The 15,587-nt window shown below is 55.2% G+C and overlaps 2 protein-coding genes and 4 non-coding genes across 8 annotated transcripts in view; all 6 read right to left on the bottom strand.

Moving 5' to 3' along the window:
• Window positions 1-362: 362 nt before the first annotated feature.
• Window positions 363-5,893, bottom strand: IL34 (interleukin 34). 3 transcript variants are annotated; one of them, XM_036390683.1, is made up of 7 exons: window positions 5,821-5,893; window positions 4,667-5,008; window positions 4,471-4,574; window positions 4,104-4,181; window positions 3,842-4,015; window positions 937-1,075; window positions 363-837 (listed from the first exon to the last, which is right to left on the bottom strand). In XM_036390683.1, exons 2-7 carry the CDS (start codon window positions 4,710-4,712, stop codon window positions 818-820), a joined length of 561 nt encoding a protein of 186 aa, XP_036246576.1. In that variant the 5' UTR covers window positions 4,713-5,008; window positions 5,821-5,893; the 3' UTR covers window positions 363-817. The 3 variants fall into 3 exon arrangements, with proteins under 3 accessions (XP_036246576.1, XP_036246578.1, XP_036246577.1); XM_036390685.1 differs by having other exon boundaries at window positions 4,667-4,848; window positions 5,821-5,888; XM_036390684.2 differs by lacking the exon at window positions 5,821-5,893 and having other exon boundaries at window positions 4,667-5,677.
• TRNAG-GCC (transfer RNA glycine (anticodon GCC)) lies at window positions 1,148-1,218 on the bottom strand. Its single transcript has one exon. It is a non-coding gene; the product is annotated as a tRNA-Gly (tRNA).
• TRNAG-GCC (transfer RNA glycine (anticodon GCC)) lies at window positions 1,898-1,968 on the bottom strand. Its single transcript has one exon. It is a non-coding gene; the product is annotated as a tRNA-Gly (tRNA).
• On the bottom strand, window positions 2,926-2,996 carry TRNAG-GCC (transfer RNA glycine (anticodon GCC)). The gene has a single exon. It is a non-coding gene; the product is annotated as a tRNA-Gly (tRNA).
• TRNAG-GCC (transfer RNA glycine (anticodon GCC)) lies at window positions 3,566-3,636 on the bottom strand. Its single transcript has one exon. It is a non-coding gene; the product is annotated as a tRNA-Gly (tRNA).
• Window positions 5,894-8,554: 2,661 nt separating the features above from the next.
• The window catches only part of SF3B3 (splicing factor 3b subunit 3), a 29,038-nt gene continuing 22,005 nt past the window's right edge, over window positions 8,555-15,587 (bottom strand). The window contains exons 21-26 of the mRNA XM_036390259.2: window positions 14,209-14,334; window positions 12,918-13,130; window positions 11,896-11,994; window positions 11,338-11,481; window positions 10,466-10,570; window positions 8,555-9,474 (exon numbers count right to left, since the gene is read on the bottom strand). Coding sequence (XP_036246152.1) covers window positions 9,334-9,474; window positions 10,466-10,570; window positions 11,338-11,481; window positions 11,896-11,994; window positions 12,918-13,130; window positions 14,209-14,334 — 828 coding nt within the window. The 3' untranslated portion in view covers window positions 8,555-9,333. The remainder of the gene's footprint in view (window positions 9,475-10,465; window positions 10,571-11,337; window positions 11,482-11,895; window positions 11,995-12,917; window positions 13,131-14,208; window positions 14,335-15,587) is intronic.

Genomic DNA, 15,587 nt, shown 5'->3' with positions numbered 1-15,587 from the left:
CAGGAATCATCACTAGGCATGAAGGGAGGAGGAAAAGGAGGAGGAGGAGGAGGAGGAGGAGGAGGAGGAGAAGGAAGATGTTCACTCATGCTGCAGTGCCCATTGACTCACAAGCCTAAGCCATGCATACACCAATTAAGGTCTCTAATAGCTGATGAATGTAATTAACTAAGCTGTGAAGGGGGGAGGCAGCCAGGCAGCCCCAGTGCCTCCAGTGTGCCACCAAGCACAACAAACAAATCCAGATGTTTCCTTGCTGGGGAAGCAGCCGGGGCTGACAGAGGCAGCTTGGCAGGGATCCCTTTGTCAGAGTGAGGGAGGTGGCTGACACCCCAAAAGAGGAGGCAGTGGAGGCAGTGGGGTTCTCTTTGCTGGTCCTTTATTTCGGGTAAGGCTGGAGGCTCCCAGGACCCAGTCAGAAGCTGAGCTGCAATGCTACAGAATTAACTGGTGTTTAATCAAAGCTGAGGAAAAAATACAAATGGAGAGGAACAGGGTGATGCCCTCACCTGCCCTGTGGGCAGGGAGGGCTGTGTGCCCCCCCAACAGCTGCCTGCCACAGGGGGCTGTGTCTGACCCCACACCCATGCAAAGGGTGGCAGACATTTATGATGGACGAGATCCCACAGCCATAAAGAGTCCCACAGCTCTGGAAAGGGTTGTGTTTGGTCCTGGAAGGAGTGGCATTTGTCCCACCTTTGGATCTTCCTTGGGAACCCACCATGGGGCTCTGGGAGGAGCAGAGCAGAGGCAGCATCCAGGGCTCCAGGGCAAGGAGGTGTCAAGTGCGGGGTGGAGTGAGGGGTCTTCCACAGTGTTAGGTGGATTCCCACCGACCTGAGCAGAGGGAACAGGTTCCACGGTGTGGGACACGGCGCCCCTGTGTGCCACCTGCGTTCCCCGAGGTCGGGCCCCCCACCCTGACCCCCAACTCACAGGGCACCCCGTAGAGCATCCTCATGACCTTGAGGCAGTTGTCCAGCAGTGCCTTGGGGCGCACAGCCTTGCTCCGCCTCTCAGCGCCCGCGCTGTGGATCAGCTTCACCAGATCGGCCACCACAGTTTCCACGTCTGTCTGCAGTGACAGATCACCAGGATGTCACCAAGGCGCCCCAAGGGACAGCAGGGTGCAAAAGAACACAGCTGTTGCATTGGCCGGGAATCGAACCCGGGCCTCCCGCGTGGCAGGCGAGAATTCTACCACTGAACCACCAATGCCAGATGTGGAAGGCATCCCAGCCCTCCCCCACGCTCCCAAACCAGGGACAGGCCCTGCCACTTCTGAACACCTTCCCTTATCACCCTAACACAGCTCTCTTTACGCGCCTCCAGCCCAGGCCAACACCTCTTCCCGTTGCCTCACATCCCCTGCATCAAGCCATCACGACACCTACACCTTCTCAGCAGCCCTCACTGTTAACCCTCTCGTGACACAACACTGCAAAACTGAGAGCAAAGCTGCCTTTCTCCACAGAGGGCTGCACAACCTGCCCCGGGGCACAGAACAACCCAGCCATGCTTTGGATTCACATTGCTGACCCAGCCGTGACAGGTCACGCACATCCAGTGCCCAAACACAGCCCTTCTTGGGTGTGGCTGCACCCCCCAGAGCTGTGCAGGCCCGACTGGCCTGGGCCTCACTGCCACCGAGCCAAAGACCCTTGTCACTGCCACCAAACCATAAACCCTCATTGTCAGGGGGCCATGGACCCTCTGTGCCACCAAGTCCCCAGGGATCACTAAAGTGCCCTGGCTTTGTTCCACCGAGAGTGACACTCCTCCCATCTGCACAGGGGGAAAGAAAGATGTGCCAGAGAGGTGTGTAACCCCTCCAGGCACCCAGGGGAATCCCCATGGTGCCCCAAGGGACAGCAGGGTGCAAAAAGAACACAGCTGTTGCATTGGCCGGGAATCGAACCCGGGCCTCCCGCGTGGCAGGCGAGAATTCTACCACTGAACCACCAATGCCAGATGTGGAGTGCTCCCGAGCCGTCCCCACACGGCCCCACATCCGTGGGTGAACGCAATGAGGGCAGGCACTGCCGGCTGTGAGCTCACCACACACAAAGGCACACACAAAGGACACCCCAACACTCAGCTCTGATACCGCGCCTCCAGCCCAGGGAAGCGCCTCTTCTACTGCCCCACCAGTAAGGAGGCCTTCTCAGCAGCCCTCACTGTTAACCCTCTCATGACACAACACTGCAAAGCTCCCTCTCTCCACAGAGGGGCTGCACAACCTGCCCGTGGCACAGGACAACCCAGCCACTCTTTGGCTTCACATGGCAACCCGGCTGTGACAGGTCACTCACATCCAGCACACAAACACCTCTGCCTTGGGGTGCAGCAGCACCTCCCAGCCACAGGCAACCCATGGCTGCATGGAACTCAAGTCAGGTGGAGGGGCTGGGGGCTGCAGAGTTGAAAGTCAGGACACTGGGCTGCATTGATGAGGAACCAAACCCTGGCTTTTGAGGGGGAGCACAATAATTGTCCCACTGAACCACATATGCCAGATGTAGAGCTGCCCACAGCTGCCATCTGCTTCCATGGCCTGGGCACCCTTGACATGAACCAGCCCCTCCCACTGCTCCTAAGCCTGGGACCTTTACTGTCACCAACATAGCACCCCTTGCTGTCATTGAGTCTCCCTGGCACCCAGTCGAGCTGGTCATTCACCAAACCATCTCCTCTTACTGCTCCCCGGTGCCACCGAGCCAAGGACTGTCAGTGCAAGCAGAGCTGCTGCTGCCACCTGGGGCCTGAGCACCCACACAAACTACAAAGTTGACCCTGAGGGAAGATGCAGAGGGACCAACCTCTACAGAGATGCCCAAAGGAGCACGCACGGGAGCGCCTCTGCAGTATCCCATGGGCACCCTGGCAGCGGCCAAGGGACAGCAGGGTGCAAAAGAACACAGCTGTTGCATTGGCCGGGAATCGAACCCGGGCCTCCCGCGTGGCAGGCGAGAATTCTACCACTGAACCACCAATGCCAGATGTGGAAGGCATCCCAGCCCTCCCCCACGCTCCCAAACCAGGGACAGGCCCTGCCACCTCTGAACACCCTCCCTTTTCACAGCTCTCTTTACGCGCCTCCAGCCCATGGCGACACGGCTCACGCTGACTCGCATACACCTGCAGCAAGGAGGCCTTCTCAGCAGCCCTCACTGTTAACCCTCTCATGACACAACAATGCAAAACTTCCTCTCTTCCTCCACGGAGGGGCTGCACAACCTGCCTGTGGCACAGGACAACCCAGCCACTCTTTGGCTTCACATGGCAACCCGGCTGTGACAGGCCACCCACATCCAGCACACAAATGCAACTGTCTCGGGGTGCAGCAGCTCCATCGAGGCAGCAGAAGCTTGGGCAGAAAGGCAGAACCGTCACCGGGAAAACAGGAATTAACTCCTGGGCACCTTCTGCCTGATCCCCCGCAACCGCCGGCCCTGCTGGTGCCACCCCGTGACGGAGGTCGGTGTGTGTGACAATCCCGTTCTCCCCTGCCCAGGCCAGCAGGTCCCCCAAGGGGAAACGGGTTGCAGGCAAGAAAGAAAGTCTTTGCATTGGCCGGGAATCGAACCCGGGCCCCCCGCGTGGCAGGCGAGAATTCTACCACTGAACCACCAATGCCAGATGACAAATGCTGCTGAGGCACTGCCTTAGAGCCCTGCACCCTACCCCCAATTTCTGTCCTTGCACCCTGTTCTTGATGGTCCCTCCACAGAACCCATGCACAGGGAAAACCTCCTTGCCCGTGTTGTCCCCTCCTGGGGGACGCAGTGCGTGTCCTCCCAGCACACGAGTGCGAGACATGGGGTGCCAGGGGGATTCTCACCTGCCGGTACTTGCTGTACTCCTTGCCCAGGGCATCAAAGAGCTGGCAGAGCTCCTGGGTGTACTTCCGGGATGGGTGCTTCTCCGGCAGCACCTCACGGATCCGCAGCACGGCCTGGGAGCTGACATGGAACCAGAGGTACCGCAGAGCTGCCTCCGACACCGTCCCGTTGCGCTGGAGGGCAAGAGGGTGAGAGCCGTGCAGCCCCCGTGGGTCCCTGGAGCGCTCCCGTCACTGTCCCTGTCCCCTGTCACTGTCTTACCAGGCGGGTGATGTTGGATGGCCTCAGCACCTCTTCGTACTGGACCTGGACTGTGTAGTCGATGGGAAAGTAATGTTTCTGGAAAGGCAAGGAAGAGCAAGGGGGCTGGCAAGGGGCAAAGTAATGGGCACATCCTTGCCAGCATTATGACACTGGGGAGCCAGTGCAAAAGCCCTTTGATGTGGTCAGCCCCCAGCAGAAGTAGCCCTGGCCACAATTTGGCAAAAATTGTCCCTGGTAAAAAACACAGCACCCAGCACCCAGCCACTGTAGAGCAGTGGGTGCTGCCCCCCACCCATGACCCCCTTGGAGCAAATTGGGGCCCTGCAATGCCAGGTGTCCCCCCACCTCCCAAAGCTGGGGTTACCATGTACTGCAGGCGCATCTCATACTGCAGCTTGTCCTGGAGCAGGCGGGTGAGCTCGCATTCGCCCGGCGCCGCGGCCTCCAGCCCCAGCACAGCCAGGACACCTGGGCAGCCAAAGCCAGTGGCATCAGCCCCCTCAGGGCCACCCACTGAGGGGACTCTTGAGGCCATCCCCCCATCCCCAAGCTGTACTCACATAGGACGGCAGCGTAGCCCTGCTGCATGTTGATGGTGGCCATCATTGGAGCCCCAGGCTGTGCCTACATGGCTGGGGCTCACCGGGAGCCTCCAGGGCAGTGGCGTGGATGGTGTGGGGACAAGGGACAGGTGTAGGCTCCGGGCACTGGCTGCTCTCCGGTAGCCCCAGGTAGTTGTTCCCTGCCATGGATGGGGGGTTAGTCCCCCTTCCCGGCAGTCCCCGCTGGCTTCTCCTCTCCAGCTGGTGGCAGGGAGGCAGCAGGTCCCGGGGCCGTCACAGGGTGTTGGCAGGGATGTGTTTGCAGGGGTGCAGGAGCACCCCCGGACTGCAAGAGGGAATCTGGGGGAAGAGAGCCCCGGCTGCAGCCCCAGGGCAGGCAGGGGCCCAGGCTGCAGCCCCCAGGCAGGACATCTGCTCTGAGCCCCGGCGGCCACGGGGTAGGGACAGCCCCGCGTGAGCCTCGGGTGGCCGTGTATGCCTATGTCCCGCTTGGGGCAGGGCTACCAGGGCTTCCCTGATGACACCCTCCGGGGATTTCCAGGGAAGGAGGGGGATCAACCCAGCCCCGTTATCCCAGAAGTGACTAAGTCCAGCCTCAGCCGGACTCAGAGGAACGCTGGGGGACGGGGGCTGGTGAAATGGCCAAGCCACCGCATGCTGGGACCCCGCACAGAGGTGTCGTGTCCCTACACCCCTGCGAAGGGGGCTCTGCCATGCCCCCGCGCTGTGGAAGGAGATCATAGCATGTCCTCGTGCCACATGTTCCACAGCGTGTCCCCTTGCGAAGGAGGGTGTGTGTTGTGTCCATGTGCTATCCATCCCAGCACAGAAGTGGCCCCATCTGCGTCCCCACACTATGCCCCGGTGCCAGGGGGGCCACGCTGTGTCCCTACGCGATGCCGTGTCCCAAGGGAAAGCAGCCGTGCCGTGTACCGTGCCGTGCCCCCACGCGAAGGCGCCGTGCGGTGTCCCAGCGCAGAGTGCCACCCACAATCCCCAGTGGAGGGACCTCTGTGCCGTGTCCCCGCCGTGTGTCCCCAGGCGGACACGGCCGGCTCGCGGGGTGCGTGTGCCCCGTGCCGCGTCCCCAAGCGGGGCCGTGGCTGCCCGGCCGCCCCCCGCGCCCCCCGCGCGCGGCTCCGCGGACCCACCTGGCGCGGGACGCGTCCACCCGCGGGCGGCGGCGGCGGCGGGGCCGTGCCCGCGCTTCCCGGGAGGCGGGCGGGGGGCGGCGGCGCGGGGAGCGGGCGGGGCGGCGGCCGGGCGGGGAGTGGGGACCGAGCGACCGCCCCGCACGGCCGGGGAGAGTCCGGCCCCGCTCCGCCGCGGGTGCTCGGCCAGCCCAGCCGGGTGGGTGTCCCCAGGGTACGCAGGTAGCCCAGGCTGGGGTGTCCCCAGGGTGCCTGGCTAACCCTCGTGGGTACCTCCCTGCTCCTCGGGGTGCTTTGCTGCCCCAGCTGGGTGTCCCCAGAGTGCTTGGCTGACCCTCGAGAGTATCTGCCCCTGTTCCAGGCAGGTGTCCCCGGGATGCTCAGCTGCTCAGTTCACCTGGCCAAGGTACCCCCCAGCATGCTCAGCTCATCCAACTGAGCATCCCCAGGGTGTCTGGCTCATCCTGCTGGGTCCCTCCGTGCTCCTCGGGGTACTTTGCTGCACCACACCCTGGGTGCTGGTCTAACTATGGTGAATGCCTCCTCCATTCCTCAGGGTGCTGAGCCGTCCCTGCAGGGTGTCCACCCAACCCAGTCCGGTGCCCACGTAGCCCCTGGCCTGCCCAGCTGACTACTCTGCACAGCTCTAGGCTTCCCTGGGTGCTCTGCTCTGCCAGCACTGGCACCTCTAGGGTGCTGGGCTTTCCTGGCAGGGTGACCCAGGGCACTTTCTGCACTGAGCACCCATGGGCACGTTTTGGGGCAATCAAGGTGGGAGTCAGCCCAGTGCCTTCCCACGATGCGCCCGGGGAAGGGCTGCACTGCAGCACTAATCTCAGAGGGGCTGAGGTATTCTAAACTGGCTCCAGGCCAGCAGGACTTTGCTCCCTCTGACTTAAGTCCACATCATCCTCTCAGGATGCTTCAGGGCTGAGCTCCTGCCAGGAGCAGCGGCCAAGGGACATGGGACATTGTCCTCCCCCACATCATCCTGAAGAGCCCCTTGGAAGAGCCACTGTGTCTGTGCTCAGGGCTGCTGAGCATCCAAAGGGTCAGCAAGAAAATCGGCTATCAAAGAGTGGGTCAGTGCTCCCAGGGAAACGCGTGGGAAGGAATGCACTTCTGCCTGTGAGAGCGCTCTGGGATTCCCCTGGCATGCAGTCAGGGCCACTGCCGTGCTCCTGCCAAGCTTCCCCTGGTCCTGGCCAGTCTCAGGCATGGCCCTTGCCTCCCTCTCAGCACTCGTCGGGGCCAAGATGCTCAGCTCTGAGCAGAGAAGGAGCCGCTGAGCTCCTCACTCAGGTGCCCGCAGGGAATTTGCCCGCAGCTGCTGCAGTCGCTGGAGGAAGCCATTTAACAGCATTCCCTGCCCACGTATTCATCAGCCTGGCAGCCGGGATGGGGCGAGGAAGAGAAGGGAGAGTGCAGAACGGCGCAGCACCGTGCTGGGGGCGGTGCGCTCTCCCTGGCTGCTCCCGGGCTGGAAATCAGTGCTGGGATGAGCCCAAGGCAAAGAGCTTCCTGTGCACAGCCCCGGGAGCTCTGCGCCCACACGGCAGCAGGACCCCGATCCCCTGCAGCTGCAGGGGGGAGCGCGCTCTGAGAGAAACTTTCCTTGTCCCAGTGAAGGGGAGCTGGGGGCTCAGGCAGCTCCCCACAAGCCCCCAGGCTCCTCATGGCTAGGAATGGGTGGCCCCAGGCCTTGCCTTTTACTGGAAGCAGGTTATTCACCAGGCACAGCCGAGCAAGTAAAACCTTGTGCTTGGAACCAGTTTGGGAACATCAAGACACACCCCCCCCCCCCCCAGCTTTCACTTTCAGGACACCAGCATGACAAATACCAAGGGCCACTGGAGCTCTGTTGGAAGCGCCCTCTGATCCAAAGCATCACTCCCTCAGGGAGGACAGGGAGCACAGGGTGAGCACTTGATGGCAAGCCAGAAGCTGGACCCCACAAAGCTCAGCTCCCCTTTGCCCCCTCCTTGACACAGCCGCCCTCACTGAGGTCACAGAAGGGAGCACAAAGCCCTTTGCTCTGCGAGCACGGGTGGGGCTGGCAGAGCCAAAGGGTGCAGCCCAGCGTTGTAAGCCCCTGCCAACACAGGCCTGCGAGGTTGAAACAAAGCAGGAGGGGAGAGGAGAGTGCAAAGGACAGGGCAGGAGGGTGTGTTTGCCCTCACCCCACACAGTACATGCACCAGAGAATGTGAAAGCTGTTCAAAGGCAACACAGGCATCAAGGACCACCTGTCTCTCCAAGCCCAAGTGGGGAGCAGCATCCTTACTGGGATGTCACAGGCTATCAGACTGTCCCCACCAGCAGGAAGCAGGGAGTAACCCAGCAGAACCAGGAAGCACTTGCTGTGTGGGTACACTCCAACTGGGAGCCTCTGCAGCCAGCTACCAAGCCTCTGGGACAAGGACCTTTCCCCAGCCCTCCTGGCAGCCAGCTGCTCCTCCCAGAGCTGCAGCTGCTAGGCTGGGTAACAACGTGCAGCCATGCTCTGGAACGGCTGCAAGAATGACTCTCCCCTCTCTCCACAGCCTGTTTTGTGTGTGGCCCAGGACAGACCAAGCAGCAGGGCACCAGCTCCAGACGGGGCAGGGGGGCAGCGAGGGGCCTGCAGGAGCACAAGGGCTCAGGGTGTGCATATTTCTGTATTCCTCCTCCTCCCCTCCTGCTCCCGCCAGGTCAGCAGCAGCTGCCATGAAGGAGAAGAGCCCCAGCGCCAGGGTAATGAAAAAACAGGCTTTTATTCTTCATGTGCTGCTCACAGTCACAGCTTGGAGACACTCTCTTGCCAAAGTTATTATGAAACAAATCAAGTCCCAGACTCAGGCCTCACTCTTCCCCACCCCCAAGTGAGTCAACATTGTACAAAACTCTATTTACAGGGAAAACAGTCAGAAATGGCAAGTCCAAAAAACCCCCTTACAATTCAGAAGAAAACGTTCAAGACAAGTGTGACAGTTACACCCTCCACAGCCAGCTTCCCATTGGCTGCCCCCAGGACTAGTGTAAGCCCAGAGCAGCTCACCAGTGGCTACTAAAAGAGGAGCCTGGTAATCCTGAATCATGCCACAGCTCTTTCCTTTCCTTTTTCCTTTCCTAAAATGCTGGGAAATCACAAACCCCACTTGGCCCAACAAAGACTCAGCTGGATCTGCCCTACAGAACTTTCAGCAAGACCCCCTAGGACTCCTCCATCCGAAAGGGAGGACAAGGAGATGGGGCTGAGGGTCAGCTGTAGGCCCTGCTTGGGCACTTCCCAAGAGAGAACTGCTCTGGCCAGAAGCCGGAATGTCAGGAGCCTTAACATAGGCAGCAGGATGTGTTGGGAAACCTAATAGCTGATACTGTATTTACTGGAGTCACGTTACTTTGAAACACAAACCAAGAGGACCAAACCAATATTTGAAAAGGGGGGAAAAAAAGCACACATTCCTCCTCCCGATGGTGCCTGGAAGAGCACCCAGAGGAGCCAGGAGCACTTCTGCCCCTGCCAGCTGCCACTCAGAACGCGTAGCGCGTGCGGATGTCCTCCAGCTTCTTGGACACCTCGGGTGGGGTCCGGTCCAGCTCCTCGGCCACATTCTTCTGTTTGTTAGGCTCCATGGAGTTGAACTGCTCACACAGGTCCCCATCAATCACGTTCTGGAGGGGCAAGGAGGAGAGAACTGAATCGAAACCACACAGAGGCACTGAACCCTGCCTAAACAGGGAAAAATGGCCACAAACAGTTTGTTCCCAGGAGTTTCTTAACCCTGTCCTGGAAACAAGACCATGCTTGGTGACCTCATCTGCTGAATAGCATCACATTAATTACTGGCCAGCTTGATTAACAAAACAGAAACCCAAAAGGCTGGGAGCAGCTGAAGAATCACAGAAGGGAAAGGAAGAGAGATCTGCCTGGGTCTGAGCCCTGCACTGGGAAGGCTGTGAGTGATGACAAAGGCAGCTTCAATCAAATGGGAGCAATCTTTGAGGCTGTGTATGTGGCAAATCAGCCTCAAGCTCAGAGACCACCATCACACTCCACTCCTAGAGAGCTTCATCTGCTGGGACAGTATCCTGACTCCAGACTTATTACTCTGGTAGTAGCTACCACTGGGATCCATCTGATCAGAGCATTTAGCAGTTCACAGCTTCTAATAGTTCCTCAAAAGCAGAAATAGGAAGGAACAGCTCTTTCTGAACTTGGATTTTCCTTTCCAGTGGTGGTGGAAAAAATATAATCCAGGGCAGCACTCAGTTTGATCCAGCCACACCAACAGCTATGTAATGCTGCTTCTCCTGGTGGAAAATGGAGATGCTGTGGGAAGTAGAGAAGTGCAGCTACAGCACCTCTGGGCTTAGGTCTTAGGATCAACCCTCGGGAGGCTCATTACAAGAGTTAAGAAGCCAAAACAGACATGTATTAAGTGCTAAGTACTGTTCTCCTACCAGACTGCTGCTCGAGAGCCAGCTACCACAGGCACCACACAAGCCATTAATGGCAGTGCCTCAGTTCTCCCTACTAAACAGCAAGCTTGCCTTGTACAAGACAATAACCTTGCCTTGCTTCTGCCAGCCTCAAGGCAGCTCTGTGCCCCAAAGCAACTCCCTGCAGCCCATGGCCAGGTGATCCCACGTGCTCAGGGCTTACCTTCACCGGGAAGTAGTAGGAGCGGAAACTGAGATGGTCCCGTCCACAGAGAGGAGGGTGCTCAGACCGTAAGTGCATTTCCACGTGCTGGAAGAAGTCGTGATCCTGGGGAGATAAAGGATTGGTAAGAGAACAGTTTGGTACACATCAGGGCTGCTAGCAAGGCAAGACAACATGCATCAGAAGGTGCTCCTGCCCTGGCTGAAACACTGTCATTACATGGCTATTTGGGGTTGGAGAAAATGATCTTTAAACGTCCCTTCCAGTCCAAACCATTCTGTGGCTCTGTGATTAACAGACTCTGCCAGAGCAGCCCTGCACATGGCAGCCAAAGTCACAGCTACCCCCTCACCCCCTTCCACCTGGAAAGCACCCACAGCAGAGTTAAGCAGCCACCCTGGTTAGGATCAGCCTCCCAGGAAATGAGGCATAGAGCAGCTGTGTAGCATGGAGCTGCAGCTCCAACAGGGAATGTCTTGCCATCCACTGCTCCGAGAGACCACAGCAAATAGAGAACAGAGTATCATCCTCAGGACTTGAAACATCACTGCCTGATCAACAGTTTAGAGGCTATACAAAGCATGCCAAAGTACCCCTCCCTCCTCAGACACTGAATCACCCAAAGCTCCTTGAAAGCACAAACAGACACAGAACAACAGTGCAACAAGGAATGCTCTCGACTCTTTATAGAACCAATGCAGAACTCAACAAACTCCTTCTCTTCCCTTCTGCACTGGAGCCACAGGCTCTCCTGTAGCTCAGGTTTTCAGCCACTGTGGAGCTCTCAGGGAATGCAGCACATTTAATATACTGGCTGTGGATGGGTGCACAAAAAGCAGCAAGACTGCAGCCTGATGCTTGGGCTTGCTTACCTCATGGGAAGTAAAAGGGACCAAGATTCCTATTCCCCCTGATAAGGTTGTATAAACAAGAGATTCAGAGCCTCCTGGAATCAGTGTGGTCTTCTGCAAGGAAAGCACCGTTTCTCCCACATGATAATTCATAATCACTTCAGCCTGAAAGGCAAGCACAGAAGCATGTTTTTTCTTTGGCTTATATAAAAGCATCAAAGGGCTTGAGAGAGGAAAGCAGAATAAATTCAGCCAACTGCCAGTTCTGAAATGCCTTTCTAGAGAGGAAGTGCCTTCCACCTGTGACCAGATGGCAAAACTCAGCTGGACAAACGGATGCAAGTAATGAGAGAAAGCAGCAAAAGAAAACGAGCTGCTTCCCTCAAACACACCAAATAGGCTTCAGCTGGGATTTCAGAAATTTGGCTTGCAGCAATAGTGAAAACAGATCGCCCAGCACAGCAGATTGCGTAGAAGCAGAACTGCCAATACATCTCCTGGACAACACTGCAAAGGCCTTCACAGAAAAGCAGTGCTTTCTTTTCCTACAATAACCATGTGCTTCCCACAAAGTATTACCTTCTGCGATGCTCCATTAAGCAGGCCCCTGTCCCAGAGAGCTTTGTTGCCTGTGGGATCCTCATCTACCTCATCATTGGTGTTGGGAGGCAATCTCACCTGTGTTGAAAGAGGAAGAATCAGCAAGCTGCAGAGAAGCAGCACATTATCTCTGGAGCGCCCTTGTGCTGCCTGAAAGGCTACCTTTGTGGACTCTGCAAGAACCACTTTACACTTACAGCAGAATCATCCAGGTGCCTCTCCAAAACAGCCTTTACAGTTATATGACAACTGTGGTAACAAGACCAATAACCCATCACCCAGAAACATGGGCAAGGCCTCACACCCAGCCTCTGTCTGGCCTGGCACTTGCAGATCACCCTGGGAGGTATGGTCAAACACATCTGAAGGTGGTTTCCACTAAGGAAACAGTTTGATGGATGTGGGGCAGGAAAACCGAAGAGGATTGATTTGTGTGTTTTGGCCCAATTCTGCAGGCACAGCATCTGACACTTGCTGAACTCTGCACTCTGAAGCACCCGAGCACGCTTCAGAGAGAGATCAAAGCTCTGCCAGAAAGACCATCTATTCTTTCCTCCTCCCTTGCTGAAATCCAGCCAAGTGGGGAAGTGTTGGCTGACAAAGCCAACTGTGAAGAGGAAGTGACAGAGAAAGCTCGATGCCAGCTATGAGGTTTAGTCAGAAAAAGTAAGAGTGATAACCCTGACTCAAGTTCTCATGGGCCCTTTCACAGCAACAATCTTTTCAAGGTTTACTGACAGGAAGTTTTGAGGCAATATAAACACAAATTATTGGACACCTCAGAAATATGTTTATGACTTGCTGATGCTTTAACTTATTTGCTTCATTTAGCAAACAGATAAACTGCAGCCCACTATGACAGAGCCACCCCATGAAAACAAGTCAGTGGTACAGGGCGTTGTCTCTAGCTAATGACAGATTCTCATTCTTTTAAGATAAATCATGGATGTTTTAAGGGAAAATATGTCCAAAAAGCCCCAACTTCAGCAAAGCACACTCACCACACAGATGTTACCAAACTTGTCTGCCCCAGCCACAGTGTCGTAATCCAGGAGCGTTGCTGTAGTGACCCACCGGGGGTAAGTGTCATCAGCAAAGATAATGAGCTGGTTCTCATTCCTTTTGTAACGCACCCAGATGAAACTCTCCTGAACATCTGAAACAATCACTCTGTGCCCAATGGTTTGGATCCCACAGATGTAGTTGGCAATGTGCTTTTGAGAGAGAAAGGACAAAACCTCAGTGCTTCAAACAGGGAAGTATAACCCTATTCCAACTGAAACACTCTTTTTTCCTCCGTGAACTGCAGCTCACTCCCCACTTCCCATCATTTCCTCCAAAAATACCCTCATTTCTGCCATACTACAGTCCCACTCTAAATACACCATCAATACAGGGCAACCTAATATGCACCACATGGCATCCACAGCCTTCTCTGTATGAACACTGTCCAGGGAACAAGTGCTGCTGGTGAGCCCATGATTGGAGATGCCAGGACATCCCTACAAGCAGGCATTGCTTCCATGTCTCCTCACTACCTGGTCATGGAAGGCCCAAAAAGGAAAGCTTCAATTTTTCATGTGAGTCATGTTTTAGGGAAAAAACCAAACTAACAAAACCACACACAAAAAAAAAAAAAAAAAAAAAAAAAAAGCTCCCCTGCAAGTTCCCAGTCTGTCTGTTAGCTTGCTGGAGTTCTTTTGTTCAGTAATGAGCTACTGGCACAGATTCTGCAGCTTGCATGAGAGAGGGAGGAGCATGCAATTAAGTTAGAAAATCACACTCTGCAATTTCTTTTCCTAAAGTACCAGAGATGCTCAGCAAAAAGGACCACCTACTTCAAAGAGAAAATCCCCTTTTCAGCATTCTGGGGATCTGATGAGGTGGTCATATGCACCCTTCAGCTTCTGATCACCCAAACTAACGAAACATTTCCAGCAATTCTCTTAAATCTCACTAGGACCTCTCACATTTGCAGCAGCCAAAGGAACAGTCTGTACAGACCTCTGCACATGGTCAGTAACTGAGCTGGGACAAAAAGGAACTTGCAGCACTACTGTCAGAAAGGTGATAAGAAAACGGTGTGTGTGGGGGATGCAGAGGGGCAGCACAACAGTCCAGTCTAGTCCAGCACTCCTCTAGACAGATGCATCCAGCAAGATAAAGACACAGCTTTGACGACCAAATAGACACACTTGGCCTGGAGTAGCAGCTAAACCCCGTGTTTCACTCTGGCTGCAAAGTATTACTTGTTCCAAATAGATAGCTCTGCTCAGGAACAGAAGGCAGTACCTTGTTCTCACATTTCCGAAGCAGTTTCTTCTTGCCCAGGTCATACACACGCAGGAGCTTCCCAACTCCAATTAACACTCGGCCTTGGAATGGAGCAATGGCTGCAGGAACCTCCTCCACTGGGGTCTAGAGAGGGAAGAGGAAGATTGTGCAATCCTCATCATTAAGAGAGCTAACCTTACAGAAACCTTCAGACCAGATTCAGCTAATGATATGGCTGAAGTTCACTGGCCTGTACCAAGGCTTCCAGTGTAAAAGGCTAATAACAATCTTTTTCTACAGGAGAGGCAACAGGTCAGTCCCTCACAGGCCTTTTGACAGAAGCAGATATCACACAGAGATAAGAGAGCTATAGGCACTCACACACACACTGCTGGCAGTGCACCTGAAGGACTGCTGTAAGAACCCCATACTGGGCAGGCAGCAAAAGAAGACAAGGGTCTGGTTGCCTCAATTCTTAGTTTTGGTTTACAACCAACAGAAAAAACTTTAGAGTTTGCCTAAATCTGACCAGACTGTTTTTAAAGCAAGGCATGAATGTAATTCAGCCATCTGACATTGCCACCAAAGAAATTGTTAAATATGAACAACTGCAGTGTGTCCACAATTTCAGTAACTCAGATGGGGTTACTGTCTGAAAAATCTAATCAATCCAAAATGATCAGCCACAGCAGAGAAGGAGAACATGTAGAGAGTTCCAGTTATAGCATTCCTAGCTTGGCTGCACTGGTTAAGAAAAGTTTATTTCACAACTTCAGCTCTGTCAACTTCCCAGTGGGTGTTCAGTGGCAGCAGAAAAGGCCATGGTCCAGGACAGAACCCACTCACTGCATCAGGACTCTAGGAAGTGAGTAAGCCACAACATTCCTTTCCATGTGCTCATCTGCTCAAATCTCAGCCATGCTGGAAGCATGTGAGAAGAACAGTAATTTTTCTGCTGAAACTTTTGCTGAAGCCCTTGAGACCTATCAAACAAGTTGGTCACTAATAATTTCTACACACAATCCAAGCATCCAAGGAAGCTGACAGTTCACAACAGCTGAACATGGTCAGCCAAGGACTGACAGTCTTAGCACCAGGGTTCAAGTAACCCAAGGATGAATTTGCTCTGTAAACAAGTGCTTAAGCAGCTCTCTGAGCTCATATTCCAGAAAGCAAACAGAGCCATTTCCCTTCCCTCCCTAACAGGGGTAAGAAAAACACTGCTCCTTTCCAATTTACCCAATCAGATGAGTAAAATTAGGACTCTTGCAAGATGTGTGTTCAATCCTCAGCTCTGCAAAAGATGTACCAAATTATTTTGTAGGAGGCAGCTAACTTTCTCCAAGGCTGCTTCCAGTGTGTAACACCAGCACAACAATCTTGCCCAGGATGCACCA

Source organism: Molothrus ater, chromosome 12, assembly GCF_012460135.2.
Source record: "Molothrus ater isolate BHLD 08-10-18 breed brown headed cowbird chromosome 12, BPBGC_Mater_1.1, whole genome shotgun sequence".
In the NCBI taxonomy this organism is placed as follows: domain Eukaryota; kingdom Metazoa; phylum Chordata; class Aves; order Passeriformes; family Icteridae; genus Molothrus; species Molothrus ater.
This window is presented reverse-complemented; position numbering and strand designations above follow the sequence as displayed.